Source organism: Amblyomma mixtum, chromosome 4 (assembly GCF_055824585.1).
Source record: "Amblyomma mixtum isolate Tamu chromosome 4, ASM5582458v1, whole genome shotgun sequence".
In the NCBI taxonomy this organism is placed as follows: domain Eukaryota; kingdom Metazoa; phylum Arthropoda; class Arachnida; order Ixodida; family Ixodidae; genus Amblyomma; species Amblyomma mixtum.
Window position 1 is genome coordinate 73,680,854 of NC_143015.1, and position 16,736 is coordinate 73,697,589.

The 16,736-nt window shown below is 48.1% G+C and overlaps 1 protein-coding gene across 3 annotated transcripts in view; it reads left to right on the plus strand.

Moving 5' to 3' along the window:
• The first annotated feature begins 2,007 nt into the window (after positions 1 to 2,007).
• LOC149347014 (cytosolic endo-beta-N-acetylglucosaminidase-like) overlaps positions 2,008 to 16,736 on the plus strand; it is a 31,985-nt gene continuing 17,256 nt past the window's right edge. For all 3 annotated transcript variants that reach the window (XM_089586813.1, XM_089586812.1, XM_089586814.1), the window contains exons 1-7: positions 2,008 to 2,594; positions 4,420 to 4,568; positions 7,064 to 7,212; positions 7,947 to 8,264; positions 8,695 to 8,798; positions 10,228 to 10,336; positions 12,739 to 12,926. In XM_089586813.1, the coding sequence (XP_089442939.1) occupies positions 2,428 to 2,594; positions 4,420 to 4,568; positions 7,064 to 7,212; positions 7,947 to 8,264; positions 8,695 to 8,798; positions 10,228 to 10,336; positions 12,739 to 12,926 (1,184 nt within the window). In that variant the 5' untranslated portion in view covers positions 2,008 to 2,427. The remainder of the gene's footprint in view (positions 2,595 to 4,419; positions 4,569 to 7,063; positions 7,213 to 7,946; positions 8,265 to 8,694; positions 8,799 to 10,227; positions 10,337 to 12,738; positions 12,927 to 16,736) is intronic.

Sequence of the window (16,736 nt, forward strand, 5' to 3'; positions counted from 1 at the left end):
GTTGATCAAGTGCCAGTGATGGAACCGATAGCTGTCAGAGTTCTCACAGCCGTAGATGAACCTAGTAGGAAACAAGTGGTAGCCTTCAACATCTGCTACCGTGAAAGAACAATAAGCACAAGGCTGCTAGCTGAAGGGTGTTCACACACATTCGTCGGAATTAAGTAACAATGACAAAGTACGACAAAATTCGGCTATCACTGACAGCGATGTATGCAGTCGCAGGAAATACAGAACAGCAGACGCTAAATGGTTTCTTTCCTAATTAGTGCGACTAACAGACCCCAGTTTCTCTTCGGGGTCCCGTCCCTGCGAAATTTAACTTGTTCTCGCTCTAGAAAAATGCCCCAAGTCCATATCCGAACAAAGTGCAGGTGGTCAACTTTACTTCGGATATTTATACGAACAAGCAATCGCTGAACATGCTATGCGTGTCTACGGATGGAAAACGTCATTAACAACCGAAATATTTTTATGCGAAGCATATTACTAGAGCTACACTACAGCCTGTCGAGCGCGGCGGTAGAGCTACCATTGACCTTTAGCGTGACCACGTGACACCACGTGACAACATGACGTCACAGCAGAGGAGAGGTGGGCTGCCGGCTCGCGCGTTCGGCCGCGGCGGTGGAGGCTCCACATCAGAGGCGCGGCGGCTGACCACGTGACAACATGACGTCACAGCAGAGGAGAGATGGGCTGCCGGCTCGCGCGGTCGGCCGCGGCGGTGGAGGCTCCACATCAGAGGCGCTGCAGCTGACCACGTGACGCTACAGCAGCGGTATAAAGCTGAGCTTGCCTCGCTCTCCGGGCACTTACGAGGCTGCCAGGTGTTGGGATGCCGCCTAGAAGCAGGGCTGATTTGAACGAGAAGCGAAAGCTTCAGCGTGCCGCAGAGACCGATGAAGAGCGGGATGAACGTCAACCAAGGAAAGCCATGTATTACCAAACCTAGCCATCAATATGCTTCGCATCTGACTAGGCTTAACCTTAGCTAAGCCTCAGCCATTTTTTATTCTTAAGCAACTGTTTCGCTGTCCTGCTCGTGTTCAATTTGCATGAGATAGTAGTACGTACTACTTTCCGGCATCGAACAGTGGCACTCTTTTTTTTTTCCGTCAAGAGTTGTCAGTTTCGACCGGGTAGATCGCGCGTGTGTAGCGCTGTTCTGACCTGTCCTCCAGAGAGCCTCCTATCATGTCGAGGCAGAAAAGAATCTTCGGGTCATCCGGTTCGCCCCGCTTCACGTCTCTGAGCAGTTCGACAGCACACGGCAGCGGTTTCTTGAAGCCCAGAAATTCCTCCAGCGTCTTCAGCGTGGCGACCCGGATCAGACATCGCGTCGACGGACGTCCGAGACAAACTTGCATGAACCAAAATGACACAGGCAGCAAGACGGAGCACGTTCTGGACCAGCACAAATATGCCGTTCCTGTGCTCTGCATCACTTGGAACACTTTTGTTTTAAAAAATAAAAACCCACGAAACAGCAGCTCAAAGCCTACCACCAGCATTTCTTCCAAGCGTTCAGAACATGTCAACACTCGAACCTTTCGAACCGCCAATCCCTTTCGTGTCACAATTCACGCATGGAGACGAAGGAATCTCGATGTCTTCATCACTGCAGCAGCATTGCCAGCACTTTGAAAGTCGCCTCGCCGTAATCCCATTGTTTTTCTTCCAAAGTTTTTCCCGCCGCCCTTTGACCAAGGAAGTTGAAAGACAAGTGTTTCTACTTCGCCTATCGCAGAGAACGTGTTGAAATATGACCGCGAGAGAGCAGGACTGGTCAGTAATTTTAGTTTATTGAGGGGCTTTAGTAATTTTTAATACTTGGCGCAAGTGGAATTTTTTTCAATGCGTTCAAAGAGACAATCTAGAGCTCGAAAAAAAAATACAGAAATGCAGTTGGTTTTAATTTGAGCTAAGTACTAAAATTTACTGACCAGTCCTGCTCTCTCGCGGTCATATTTCAACATGTTCTCTGCGGTAGGCGAGGTAGGAACACTTGTCTTTCAGATCGCTTGGTCAATGACAACTTGGCAAGGCGCCGGGAAAAACTTTGAAAGGGGATTACGGCGAGGCGATTTTCAAAGTGTTGGCGATGCTGCCGCCGTGATGAAGACATCGAGATTCCTTCGTCTCCATGTGTGAATTTTGACAAGAAAGGGATTGGCGGTTCGAGAGGTTCGAGTGTTGACAAGTTCTAAACGATTGGAACAAACGCTGGTGGTATGCATAACGTCGTGCCGGATAGCTTCGCTCGGCTTTGAGCTGGTGTTTCGTGTTTTTTTTTTTTTGAACAAATTTGTTCCAAGTGATGCAGGGCACAGAAACGGCATATTTTTGCTGGTCCAGAACGTGTTGAGTCTTGGTGCCTGTGTCATTTTGGTCCTTGCAAGTTTGTCACGGACGTCCATCGACGCGATGTCTGATCAGGAGGTCGCCGCGCTGAAGACACTGGAGGAATTTCTGGGCTTCAAGAATCCGCTGCCATGTGCTGTCGAACCGCTCAGAGACGTGAAGCGGGGCGAACCGGATGACCCGAAGATTCTTTTCTGCCTCGACATGATGGGAGGCTCTCTGGAGGACAGGTCAGCAGAACAGCACTACACACGCGATCTAAACCGGTCAAAACTGACAACTCTTGAAGGAAAAAAATAGTGGCACTGTTCGATGCCGCAAAGTAGTACGTACTATCGCATGCAAGTTGAACACGAGCAGGGCAGCGAAATGGTTGCCTAAGAATAAAAATATTTCGCTTGTTAACGGCGGTGTCCATCCATAAACACGCGTAGCACGCTCGTTCAGCGATTGCATGTTCGTATAAATATCCGAAGCAAAGTTGACCAGCTGCACTTTGTTCGGACATGGACTTGGAGCATTTTTCTGGAAGTTAAATTTCGCAGGGACGGGACTGCGAAGAGAAACTGGGGGCTGTTAGTCGCGCTTACTGTGAAAGAAACTAGTTAGCACATGCTGTTTTGTATTTCCTGTGACTGCATATAGGAGGTATTCACTGAGGCCGCGCTACCAGACGGCGCGAGCGTCGTCGCGGCAGGCGCGCCATGTTTGCGGTCGTTTCAGGCCAGCTCGCGCAGTGTCACGGTGCGCCGTGAGGTACCCGGCCTGAACTGTTAGTTATCCGTAACATATTTGTACGTTGTTGAATACGTCAGCGACCACTTATCTTTGTGGAGCGCGTATTGTGCATGAAGTTTGCAGCAGAATTCTTCTGCGCCGTGATATAACCGAGCTGCCTCAACTCGGCAGCAAAACTGGCTGGCTGCGCTGCACGCAAGAACGTACACGACTTGCAGCTTTTAATATCAGTTGATAACTGTCAGCTAGTCATGCAGGGCACATCGTGGATAGACAGCACGATTAATTACCGAAATTCCAGAACTGCCACCGCAGAAGTTGATAATTCAAGCGCCTAGCTGTAGTCCGCGAACTGCTGACGCTTCTCAGACGTATGGTCTTTCAGCAGAAAGGCAAAGCGTCATAGCTGCCTTATTTACCCAACAGAACGGCCAAACAAATACTGCCATGCGCTCGCAGCACGAACGGCAGACACAGCGAGAATGTTTTGCAGTTTTGATTGTAGCTACGTAGCGCTGCTTCGTATGCACAAGACCGTTTTCGCAGCAACGCAGTGTGCAGCCATGCCGCTAGATTCACTTGTAACACGTCACTTTCAGCAGGTAGAGATGACAAGTTAAGCTACAGCTAAGTGAACAGACCCTTCGAATTACTCACCTCTTCAAAAACGGCACTTCGGCCGTCGGCACCGCGGACGTCGGCACCCACAGCACGACTCTTGGACTCACCCGCTTGTCAAGTAATTGCACCCTCTCATAGGTTTATATCCTTTAATTCATGGCCTGCCAGCAAACTTAAGCCGTGCACAAGGTGGGCCTCGATACCGGTGAATTCAACGCGCGGCAGCAGTCTTGTATACGTCGCACACCATGCCGGTGCCTCCGCACTCCTACGGGGGGTCGGCCTTTTCACGAAGTAGAACCTTCTGAGCGTGCCCGCTCTTTTCTGCTTAGCACAGTTCACGGAATATTCACTCAGTCACGCGGCGGCACGGGTCGGACAGAAATTACGTGCGGCGAGACGCGAAATACACTCACATTTCACCCATCACCAGCTATTCAAACGCTGCGGCTGGCTGCGGCGGCCGCGCGCGCGACCACCAACATGGCGAATGCCGCGCCGGCCGCTAGCGCCCCTTGCGGATGACGTCATGTGAATACCTCCTATATCGCTGTCAGTGATAGCCGAATTTTGTCGTACTTTGTCATTGTTACTTAATTCCGACGAATGTGTGTGAACACCCTTCAGCTAGCAGCCTTGTGTTTATTGTTCTTTCACGGCAGCAGATGTTGAAGGCTACCACTTGTTTCCTACTAGGTTCATCCACGGATGTGAGAACTCTGACAGCTACCGGTTTCATCACTGGCACTTGATCAACAGCTTTGTCTACTCTTCACACCACCTAGTCACAATCCCGCCTCCTGGGTGGATTTCTGCTGGCCATAAGCATGGCGTCAAGGTTTTAGGTGGGTAGCTCAGTTCATACCATGGTTCAACAGGATGTTTGCATGCAGTTGCTGCAGCTTGGGTACTTCCTTTTTTCTGAACAAAGCACTCAATATTGGTAGTCCCCATCATCAATGTTTTCCTCATGGTATGATCATGGCCACTTAAGGTTCATTACAATCTATTCAAGATACTGTTTGCTAGGTAGATAATATTCCAAACGTTAAAAACCTGGCTACAAGGATTGGAGTTGAACCCATACCGGTGCCTGTTGCCAGGATGGTAACTGGAACCTGCAACAGCAACTTCACCGAGACAATCAAAGCTGTTAACCAGGGAGAGACCATACCGAGTGCGTTGAACCCCACGAGATTAGACCCCTAGTAAGAGCACTCATCAAACTACAGGGGGTGTTGTGTCGGAAGTAGCAGTGGGTTGAACTGGGCAGTGTATCGTTGGTTGTGCCGGCAGATTAATATTCGAGACCAGTTCTGCACAAGAACGTCAACGTGGCCTTTGTTCATGCTCGTTTTATACCCTCAGATGGAAAGGGCACACTACTTTCAAGCATGTGCGCTACAGACAGAGAACGTAAGCACGCGTCTTTCTCGGCTTACCTACAACACTGGCACGCGTCCCGCTTGGTTTACATAGAACGCCGGCATGTGTCGCACTCGGCTTGCCTACATAATACATGGTCATGGGAGCATGTACCATCCTGACTGCTGGGAACGGCAGTCAGGATTTGGTGTACGTGCTCTGAAGAAAACATTTGTTACTTACCGAACAGTGCATAAAAGAGGTAGTGCTGGAAATGTTATCTGATGTGATAAGTGCAGGATACCGCATTCGTGCCTCCATTACAGGGGCTGCCTGTTCAACGTGTACAGCATTTAAGGGTGTCTGCGCACAAGATGGCTAATGTAAAACACTGTAAAACGTTCACACTACTCTCTGGTTGAACAAGCCTGCTCTGTAACACAGCAGCTTCAGCACCTCTTACTGCGTCTCCCAATCGAGCGTGCCCGTGAGGAGCAACAGAGGCTTTGCTTGGACACCAGTCCGAACGTTTGAAATGGAGTTTTCCCAGTTGGTGCTCTCCTGCAGCTCGCGTAGTGTCTCTGGTTGCAGTTCCTAACAAAGCATCTTTGTATGATTGAAACAGCGCAAGGCCGAAGGCCAAAGAAGAGAGCAGAGGAAAGGAGGAAACGGACAACGCAGTGCTGAACTAACAACTGACATTTATTTGGCACGCTGTGCGTGTAAATACGTTTAGGCACCAAAATAGAAAACAACGCAAAGAGCTCATTCACGCACCCCGATCCCTGCAAGCCAACACGAGCTAAGATGTGCAATTCAGGAAGCGAAGTTCTTTTTGTGATAAAGATGCTGATGGAGCACTTACACATGTATCGCCATACTTCTTGATATTCGAAGCCTCGATCATTTCACCACACAGCTGGTCTTTGCTCCTTGCAACAACTCCGCAAAAATTAAACTGTGGGGAGCAATCGGCAATGCATGCTGAGGTTATGAGACCGCAACAATGTTGATAACAAAGAGTCTCATTATTTGGGGCCGAAAATGAGATGGACATCATGTCGCTGCTCTCCTTCAGTCGCTTTAGTCTGCACTTCTTACAGGTGCCTTACTTTCTTGTACCGATGATTTGGTTAGCTGGACCGACTGTATGTGCGAAAAATTTTGTTATTTTTCTCAAACTATAATGATCTTGAGCCTCAAATATTGCGTGCATAGACAGAGTCCGCTTTATCAATTTTTTTCAGGTCATATAAAAGATACCACGTTTGCCTTTGACCATTCTTTCTTCACAATGTTATGTGAAACGTAAATGAAGTGGGTCAATGACAGACAGAAGAAGGGAAAACATAAGACCAGTGGCGTGAGATTGGAGTTACACTGCAAAGATTCTGTGTGTTTGGTGGGTTCTGTGCCTCAGTTGTGCACAAATGTTCCGCAGAAATAGCTTGAATGCCTGTCTTTGTTCATGAGCAAGAAGTGTCAGGTAATGTTGTTTAACTCGGGGAGCTGATAGTGGCAGATGCTCCATTCTGTGTGGATGCCATTAGCTGAAGCTCTTGTCCCTGTTCCAATATCAAAGCAATGTAAACGCAGGCATCGGTGAGTAAGAGTTACAAATTAGAAGTGTATTGTTTGGTCAGCTGTTTTATTATATTTCATTGTGCCATGCTGCTTTGTTATGTGTCGCTTATATTTGCGATGCTTTTGGAGCCAAATGTCGCAGCTTTGAAATTATCTGAGGGACCTTGAATTGGGGCCTACTGGAATGTGTTGATGCTCTCTGCAGATTCACCAGCTTCTATACCGTACGCTCCATGAATAATGCGTAATGACAGTCTGGTTTTGTGAAGGTAGGGCCTTTGTCAGTAAAAAGCAATGGAGGTCTGAATTGGAAAGCATAGCTGATGTCACATTTGACGGACATTCTCAGGGTGTAGGCTCCTGCATTAAGTGACTGGTCCTGGCCTTTCAGGGGCCTTTACCGTGGAGCCAGGTCCAGGCGCCAAGATCCTAAGCAAGATCAGGAAAGGCAACCTTGTGTCCATAGTTGCATCCCAGCTGGCCCACATCGCTGCTTCATGCAAGTTTGATGGATGGCTCATCAACATCAAGTGTGAGATGGTTGGTGTCATTTGTAACTGTCTCACTTCCTGGCATACATTAATTGCAGTGCAGAAGGTGGTTAAGGATTCAGATGCGTAGCATTGATTAGTGTTTTTGTCAAATAGAGTTTTTAATGCTGCTGGGTGTATCTTTTAGTCTCTGTGTAGGTGCTGTATGGTGCGTGGTGCCATTTAAATGGTGTAAGGAATTCCCCGGTCAAAAAGTTTAATTTGCCGTAATTGTGGCATGTCTTCTTTCATGCGCACTAGAGCAAAATTTTGAATCTTGGCCGTGGTCATTTTCCTGCAAGTTATCTTGGACATGAGAGTGGGCATACCTCTTAGGTTCTGTTAGTCAGAATGGCCTTTGGTTCCATGCATATAGTCAAGAAAACGGGAAGTTTGCTACAAGACACTGCATGGCTTTTTAAAAAGATATATTGACTTTGAATGCCTGCTTAGAATAATGGAACGCTTACTAAAACTGGTGATTGTACAAACGTGTAGAGGATATAAATTCCTTGACACATCCCTGTGTAAACCAAGTTTCTGGAGAGCATGGAACTAGGAGTTGCGATAGTGTAAGTTTGGCAGCCCTTTAGGTGTGAGGATGTGTACAGCTAACAAAAGCGCCGGAACCTAAATGGAAAATGTGGCAATACAGACAGTAGTGTTTCAAGGCCGCTTAGTAGTCATGTGCTTGATCAGCATAAAGCAGAGTGGTATAAATGGCATCGTTCCTCCTGTTTCCAGGACGAGACCTGCGGCCCCTTCCTCTTGGAGTTCCTCAGGGCCGTAACCATGGAGACTCACCGCTCTGTGCCCGGCTCACTGGTCATCTGGCACGACAGTGTGCTGCTAGACGGCAGGCTGGACTGGCAGAGCGAGCTCAATGAGAAGAACGCGTGCTTCTTCGACCTCTGCGACGGCATCTTCCTCAGATACGGCTGGACCGAAGGGATGTTGCAGAAGTCTGCGGGCTATGCTGGCAACCGCAAGAGTGACGTCTATGTCGGCATCGATGTGTTTGCACACAAGACAAAGCACTTTGGTGGCAGTGAGGCAGTCAAGGTGAGTGCAGCTTAACCAGTCCTATGTCGCCTCATTTGACTGACTCGGGGGAACAACTGAGGGTCAAGGGGATCAGTTAATCAACAGAGACACCAGTAGTTGTTGAGAGTGAGAAGAGCACTGTGCATGCTCGTATACTTGCAGGGGGGGGGGAGTGAATTGCAGAAAAAAAATTGTGGTGCAAAAACAAACAACGCACCCAGCACTTGTAGACTCGGAGAAAAGTACAGCACAATAGTGGTGCTCCTATTTTTGCTTTGGAATTGATCTTTGCTATTTCTGCAGATTCGTATAAAAGTGCGTGGCTTCTATAGTAAATAAAAATACGGCAATCTCTTCCACAAAGATGACATTTTCATTTTATGTTTAGGCAATGTGCTCACTGCAAGGGATGACTGTGGCAGCATTGGTGACTCAAGTTTTGTTTCAGGAAGTTGAAGTAGCTCGCAGGCATGGTTTGTCGTCAGCCATTTTTGCTGCTGGCTGGGTGTACAAGAACCAAGACAAGGTGGAGTCTGCAGCCAGTCAGCGCCGGTGAGTTGCGCCGAAGGTCTCGGTTTCCTGTGCTCAGTGTGGAACGTGCACTGCAGAGTGTGATACATAGCTAAGTATGAGTTAGGGAATCGCTTTCGAAGTTGAGACAACCCTACTGCTAGCGAAGTTGCTGGCTAGTTTGCTCTCGTATTTCATGCAGAAGTTGCATGCTGTCTTAAATTTTCTTTATTGCCTATGTATACTTCATTACCATATAAACGCGTGTAAGGGCCGCACCCGTGTATGGGCCGCACCCCATTTTCCTGAAGGAAATATTAAAAAAAAATAAATCCTTGTAAGGGCCGCACCCGAACTTTCCATGACCCAGGCAGGAATAGCCTTCTAAATGCACGCGCCATGGCCTCCGCCATCGGCTCCGGCTGCGAAGGACGATGCGCTCGATCGCAGAGCGCTTGATCACGGAGGGCAAGCACGCGTACAAGAGCTTCCAAGTAACGTTCATGGATGGCGCTCGAGGCCGCAGTCATCATCATCATCGTCAATTTTTTTCTTCGCCGCGACTTCCCACTATCCACATCCCCATCAGTATCACCAGCTCCAGCCTTTCGTGGCATGTTAGCTCGTTCACCGTAGTTGTTGTGGTGGTTGTGGCTTTCACGTGCTACTGCCGAGCAAGATTTAGCACGATGCGCAAGCACCTTAACAGCTACACGGCTGGAAATTAGCTCTCGAACGTGGCAAGCGTGTGGCGGACAGGGAATTCGACGTGGCCTAGAAGCGCGTTCAATGAAGGTGCAACCAAAAGAGAAACACAAGCTGCAACGCGTGCACTTTCCGAGGCAAACCGTGCGAGTTTCCTGAACTGGAAGAAGAGGTGCTCTGCTATGTGACGGAAGTGCGAAACAACGGCTACGCGTTGACAGCAGACATGCTGCGCGGCTTGATTTGGGATGAGCGTGCACCAGAGCACAACACCAGCTCAGAGTCGAAAAACTCTGCGAGTGACGATTGAATGTAGAGGAAATTTCACTCATTCCCTGATTGGTGTGTTTTTACTTGAAAAATTTTTTTTTTCGTACATCGTGTGTACGGGCCGCACCCCGAAAATTGGCCCCCGAATCTGGAAAAAAAAGTGTGGCCTTTACATGCGTTTATGCGGTATGTTGCAGTTTTGATGAATGGTAGCCCAGGACCTTCTTATTATGTTTAATGCCACATTTGGTTTTAGCATATGCTTGCTTGTTTTGTTCATAACAAATTAAACTGTGTAATATCATCTCGGATGGGTTGAACATCAAACTAGCGAATCTAAGCTTCAGCGAAAAACATTGCTAGTGCCACATGTTTTTAGGAATGTGAGACTGCATGAAGGAGCAGAATAACTGTGAGGCTTCTGCAAGACATGTTAGGTGTTTGTTTTCTTATGATGATTTATTTTTATTCATGCACTTTGTTGCAACCTTTGCAGGTTCTGGGACTGTCTACAATGCTGCTGTCCCGAGTGGTGTATTCGGACACTGCCACTCCAAACCAGTTTCTGTCAGGGATTCGGCGAAAAACTCTTTGAGGCAGGCCAGGTCAGCTATTTTCTTCGCATCTTTTAACTACATTAAAGGGACTGTCTACTGTCGGAGACGAGCACTTAAATACTGGCTTATTATTGCAGATTTCCTCTTATGATGATAACAGCACGGGCACAACTGGGAAGTTTTTGCAGGATTATTCTGAAGGTTGGGCCAGAGCTGGCAGTTGCACCGTGTTCTGTTAAAACTTCGTGGCTGTCCAGGCTACCGAGCTGCGACGCCTGAATTTGATATGCTAATACACTTAATACATAAGGCTGAGGGTAAAACAATATCATTTTTGTTATCGTATCTACTCGCATAATGATCGCACCCCCGAATTTTGTTGGAAAAATTCAATTTTTTTTATTACCCGCATAATAATCGCACCCCGAACTTGCCGCTGCAATTTGTCGACAATGTCGAGTCTAGCCGACGATGATCATACTTGCCATCTGTCAGCAGATGACCATCTTGCTCTATCAGCAATGCAGCGGCAGCCGCCTGTTGGTTGACCTGCGGTCACACGGGCAGTATAAATGCGGCTATACCGTTCAAATTTTCGTCAGTTTTTTTTTAAAAGTGCGATCATTATGCGAGTAAATACGGTATATTTTTCTGGAAGAAGAAACTTTGTTTAATTTCTTTGTCTTGCAGCTTGTGGCCGTTTTTTTTGCATAGTTTAACCCTGTTTTCCCGCCATCACTTCTAATGTTTTAAAAAAGGCAGGCTGCAGCTATGCTGCCATTGGCAGTGCCACAAGCTATAAACAAACAATATACTACCTATACAAACTTGGCATGCTACCTTGGATATAACGGATTTTAGTATGCCACCTTGAGCATGAACTTTAGTTTGTTAACATCAGCTGTACCGAACCTAAGTATGCCACCTTGGATATAACAAACTTTTGTATGTTAACCTTGGATATACTTGACCAAAATACACTACCTAAGTAAGGTGCACAGCATTAAATTTTCTTTCTGAATATTAGCTGTCATAAGAAACAGCATATGGGAGGAGGCAGGTTTTCTACCGTATTTACTCGCATAATGATCGCACTCGCGTAATGATCGCACCCCCGAATTTTGAATTTTGTTGTCAAAATTCTTTTTTTTTTATTCCCCGCGTAATCACCGCACCCCTAACTTGCCGCTGCAATTTGTCGACGATGTCGAGTCTAGCTGACCGTGATCGTACTTGCAATCTGTTTGACAGATGGCACGTGCAGATGACCATCTTGCTCTATCAGCGATGCAGCGGCAGCCATCTGTTGGTTGACCTGCGGTCACACGGGCAGTCTAAATGCGGCTATGCTTTATCGCATATACCAAACTTAACTGCGGTTATCATCTCGAATCACGGTTCGCCATTGTCGCAAGACTCGCCACCATTCTGGGTTGCGGTGCAACGAACGAAGTGACGCGGTGATCCGGCTAAACCTTCTTGTTCTCGTAAATAATAAGCCCCGGGATGCGGGAACGTCAAAAATGAATCCTCCTTAAGGATTGCTGGCCTGTACCGTGTTGCTGGTAGGAGTAGTAACTGCGATGCAAGCTAGTTTTACGTTCGCAGCCGCGCAGCAGCTGCCGCCGTTGCAGTGCGAGTGACCTGATCTGCTTACACGCCAGCTCCGCTGCTAAGCCGTCGCTGAAATCGATCGTATATATTTCTTTTAATGTGAAGCAGTTAGGTTGTCAGTAAGGCAGTGCCGTAAGTAGAACTTTCGTGATAGCATTGGTCATTTCAAAAGCGCCGTCCATTGTGGCTTCGATACGAAACAAGTTAGGCCTAGCGACGACTAGGGAGTACAGAGCGCCGTCGTCCGCCACGCTCATGGGCGGCATCATTGCGGTAAGCGCGTGGAATCCAATGCTCCGAGCGTTGCGAATGCGTCACCTAAGTACATCAACGATGCGGCAGGGAGTGGACATTTTTCGGTGTAACGACGGCAAAATGCGTAGCTTGAGCACCGCGGGATGTTGCTGTTGCTGCGCCATCGGACGAGATCGAAGGCTGCATAAAAGCGCCGTCACGCAGCACTATACACTTTGTCTCTTTTGATGCGTTGCTCTTGGAACGTGATTTAGTGCGAAGAAAGTACGTTCTTGAAGCGGGCCAGTTCGTGGGCTTTTCGCATTTTACCTTCTTGGTTATTGACATATGCCGAGGTCACCGAGCTCGGTTTGCGATAACCGCGTTTAGCGGCGTAATCGCGGGTAGCACGCCTGTGTGACAAGGGGTGCCTGCCTGCTACTTGTTTGCGTTTTCAGTGCTCAAAAAGTTTTTGTAAAAAATTTACCCCACGTAATGCTGGCACCCCTAAGTTTGTGGTGTCAGTTTAAAAAAAAAAAAAAGTGCGATCAATATGCACACAAGCTAACAAGACGCTGCTCCACACGACCGCGTCGGTGCAGGAGGTGAGCTCCCTGTCCTGGTCCGACCTGTCCCAGCAGCAGCTGCAGCCTCGCGACCAGGGACGCTCGCTCTGCGACGGCTGCGGAGTGGCCGAGGTGTGCACGGAGTGGGCATACAACGGAGGGGGCTGCCTCCGCCTGCACTTCACCCCGGACGTGGCCAAGCCCAGGGCAGCCCCTTACTTCAGGTGAGGGGGGGGGGTCAGTCCTCTGGGAACCCAGAGAAAGCAGGTCTTATTGCCCTGAAGGTCTCGTTAAGGACATTATAAGAGGAGGGGTGGGTGTTGCAGAAATGATCAGCACTCCTTTCGGAGACGAGAGCTTTAGCCATGCCCCCATGTTCCATAATGGGTGTTTTTTACACTCTTCTCATTGGGATATTTGTGCTTTTGAGTGGAATTTGCAGGCCCTTGATAATTCTCTTGAAGTATTTGGCAGTTTCGAATGAGATTGGTGTCCTGGGTTGTTCTTCATGGCAATCATCACAGGTGGCCTTGTGTCCGGTGTGACTTCGAGCAGAGTACTTTTTGACGACACTTCATAGGTCTGCACATTCACACATGATTGCACTTACATCCACTCGCTCGCTCTCACAGACTCTGACATCACCAGTGAGCGTTGGCCTGCTGCTTGTACATCGGCAACGTCGCGATCGCCAGTCGCAGTATACGCACCACGAGTAACCAGCTGTGGCCGCACAGCTGTAAATGAATGCCGTAAATACCTTTGAAGCAGAAGACTGGTCAGCCACTACCAAAGCTTTGTTGGTAAAGTACCATACATGGAATGTGGAGGCCGTGACTTCGGATCCCACCAGCAGCTTGTGGTTGCTTTTTTCTTTCCTTTCTAATCAAGCGCCTTTTAGCCATAAAGTGAATGCACTACTAATTTTTCTTCGATCAGCATCATCATGATCATCAGCCTGACTAACCCTGTCCTGTGCCAGCCACCCTATCGCAGCAAACTTCTTAATCTCACCCGCCCACCTAACTCCTGCACCCCCTGCTACGCTTGCTTTCTCTTGGAATCGAGTCCATTACTCATAACCATCTTTTATCTCGCCTTTGCCTTTGCCCTGCCTTTGTTCAACGGCACAAATAAAAGAAAAAAATGGAAGTATTCCTCAATGCCTTTCTTTGTTTCAGTGACTGTTGGCTTCTTTAATACGGCTCGTGCAGTAGCCATTTTGTGGCACCTTTCAATCTGTCTGCACCCCCGCATGCAGAACACTAGGTGTGCCAAGAGTAAAATTACCATGTTACTTCAGCATCGATTTTGTTGTGGTGCATTGACGGGGAGGGGGCACAGTTAACGCACACAAGCAATGACTGCTTCTCGAGCACTGTAAAAACAGGACAGTGGACCGATTGCACAGAGCCCTCTGTGCATGTGTATACGTTTACCAGAAGCAGTCAGGCGCCACCTTGGCTGTCCTTCACGGCAGCTTCTGTACGACTATGCAGCTCACTTGGCGCCTTGACTGGCATTAAGGGGACGCCAAGGAGAAGTCGAAGTTGGCTTGTATTGATAGAACACCAGCTCCTAACCACAAAAAGAATACTCGTGCTGAAATATAAGTTCCTGTAAGGTAGAAAAGGCCAACAACTAAAATGCAGGTAGGCTGCCACAGGCCTGTCTCACAGGCACAAGCGCTTTGATGAAATGCTGAATTACACCTCGGATTTCTGAGTCTGGCAAACATGCATGAAGTTTACATGTTTGGATATTGAAATATATAAGATTTGTTTTGAAACTGCTTGTGCACTTTTATCACTTGAGGGAGATGGAAAAATGACAACCTGAATGTCGGAAACCGATGAAAACCTATACTTGGCGACGCAGCAGGCGGCCAGCTGAGTTTCGGTATGTTTTAGTGCTTTGTGGCTGTGCGCTTTGCGTGCCCGCATGGTTAGGTTTTTGACGCACCTTGATTTATATGTGCAGAGCAGCACAGGAACTTCAAGTACCCGTCTAAGTGCTCTTTGCACGAAGTTCATGCCGCGGCACACACCTGCGGTGAGGAAAACACCTGTGGCTAGCTAATATTGCACGCGCTTCCATGTTAGTGAACGCGCCGCTCAGCGTGTTCGCTTCGTCAACGTACGAGCACGCTGAGCTGTGTAACCGGTGCTACGAGGACTGTTATTACAGAATTGAAATATATGTCCATGCATAGTCTGCTCATTAACAGAATGTGCTGTTGGCGAGTTGGTTTGACGTGAGTGTAAGAACCGGCGCTAAGACAGGGATGAAACAGTTTGTAACAGTTTCATTTTATATCTACCGTAAAATTCCGAGCAAGCGCCCCCTCTCCAGCAAGTCGAAATCACTGGCAAAGTAGGGGGGGGGCGCTATCCCGGAACGGCGCCAAAATTCAAGATGGCGGCGATTTTTTCACGCCAGAAAAAAAAAAGTGCACTGCACATGGATTTAAGATTTTATTTATCTCTAGCAACATGAACTTCACTGAGTGAAAGATTTATGACTGCTATGTCAATCGCTCTCAAAACCATCAAAAGACTCCTCCAAGTCAGTCGCAAAAAAAAAGTTCACAGCATTCCGCTTGAAGCCCACCCCGGTCTTCTGGCGCTACGGCTAGAGTGTTTCCCAACTGCGTGTTGTTGGCTATTCTGACAGCCTCTTCAGAGAGAAGCCGGTTACTAACTGCACGTCCTGCCGTTGTTTCCCGCTAGAAGAACTCGAAGAGCGCATTGTCCACGAGCTCACTGAAAACTGGGGCGCCGTTACTCAGCTTCGATGTTTTGCTCTCCCGCAGTTATGCTGAAGCATTTTTTGAAATTGTCCCATTCCCGTATTCGTATGCGGTCGAGCTTGAAATGCCGAGACGTTTGGTGCAGGTTTCTTCCGTTTTATCGATGCCATTGTACGACCTCAACTTTCTTCGCCACTGAGTACGAATGCACCGGCATCGCAAACTCGGCAACGCCAAAACAAGACAAATGGCGTGTGCAAACGAGCATGCGAATGGCTTGAAAAGCAGGATTGGATTGGATCCTTGAACTGGATGGGGCAGACCAGTGTTGCTTGGGCGCGGGGGGGGGGGGGGGGGGGGGCCTTTCCCGGAAAGGCGCGGAAATGTGAAATTGACAGTGAAGTTAGGGGGGGCCCTTGCAAGGGTGGGGGCGCTTGTTCGGAATTTTACGGTATGTACCACTCCCTTCAATAATGCCCTGTGGGCCATGAGGGTATCGGAAATAAAAAAATTTTTGAACGACACACGTAATGCGCACTGACAACTCGAAGTTTGTTTCCTATAACACAGATTACCATTCAAATACGTGTAAGGGCCGCACCTTTTTTTCCAGATTTTAGGGCCAATTTTCTGGGTCCGGCCCATACACGTGATGCGGAAATTTTTTTTTTTTTAATTAATACGCAGAGATCAAAGAATGAGCGGCATATATTCTACATTCAGTTGTAACTCACAGTCTTCCGAGCTGGTGCTGTGCTCTGGCGCATGCTCATCCCTCAAGAAATCTCGCAGCATGTTGATTGTCAACGCGTAGCCGTTCCGCACTTCCATCACATAGCAAAGCAGCTCTTCTTCCAGATCTTGACGCTTGCACGGCTTGCCTCGGAAAGTTCATCCTTTTGTTCGCGCCATCGTTGAATGCACTTCTTGGCCTACACGCTTGCCGTATTCGAGAGCGAACTCCTAGCTGTGTAGCTATTAAGGTGGTGGTTGCCCATCGTGCTAAAGTTGCAGCACTCGGCGACAGCAACCGAAAGCCACGGCTGTGATGAACTAACATGCTACCACAACTCCCATGTCTTTGAGAGCCACAAAAAGCTGGAGGGGATGGTACTGATGCCGATATAAATAACAAGCTTGCAGCGGAAGAAAAAGTTGACGATGATGATGGTACAGTAATCCCTCGTTATAACGAAGTCAGCGGGACGGCGAAAAAATTCGTTATAAGCGATAATTCGATATAAGCGACCGCTCGTAAAAAGCTAAAACAGTCGAGATTTAATTG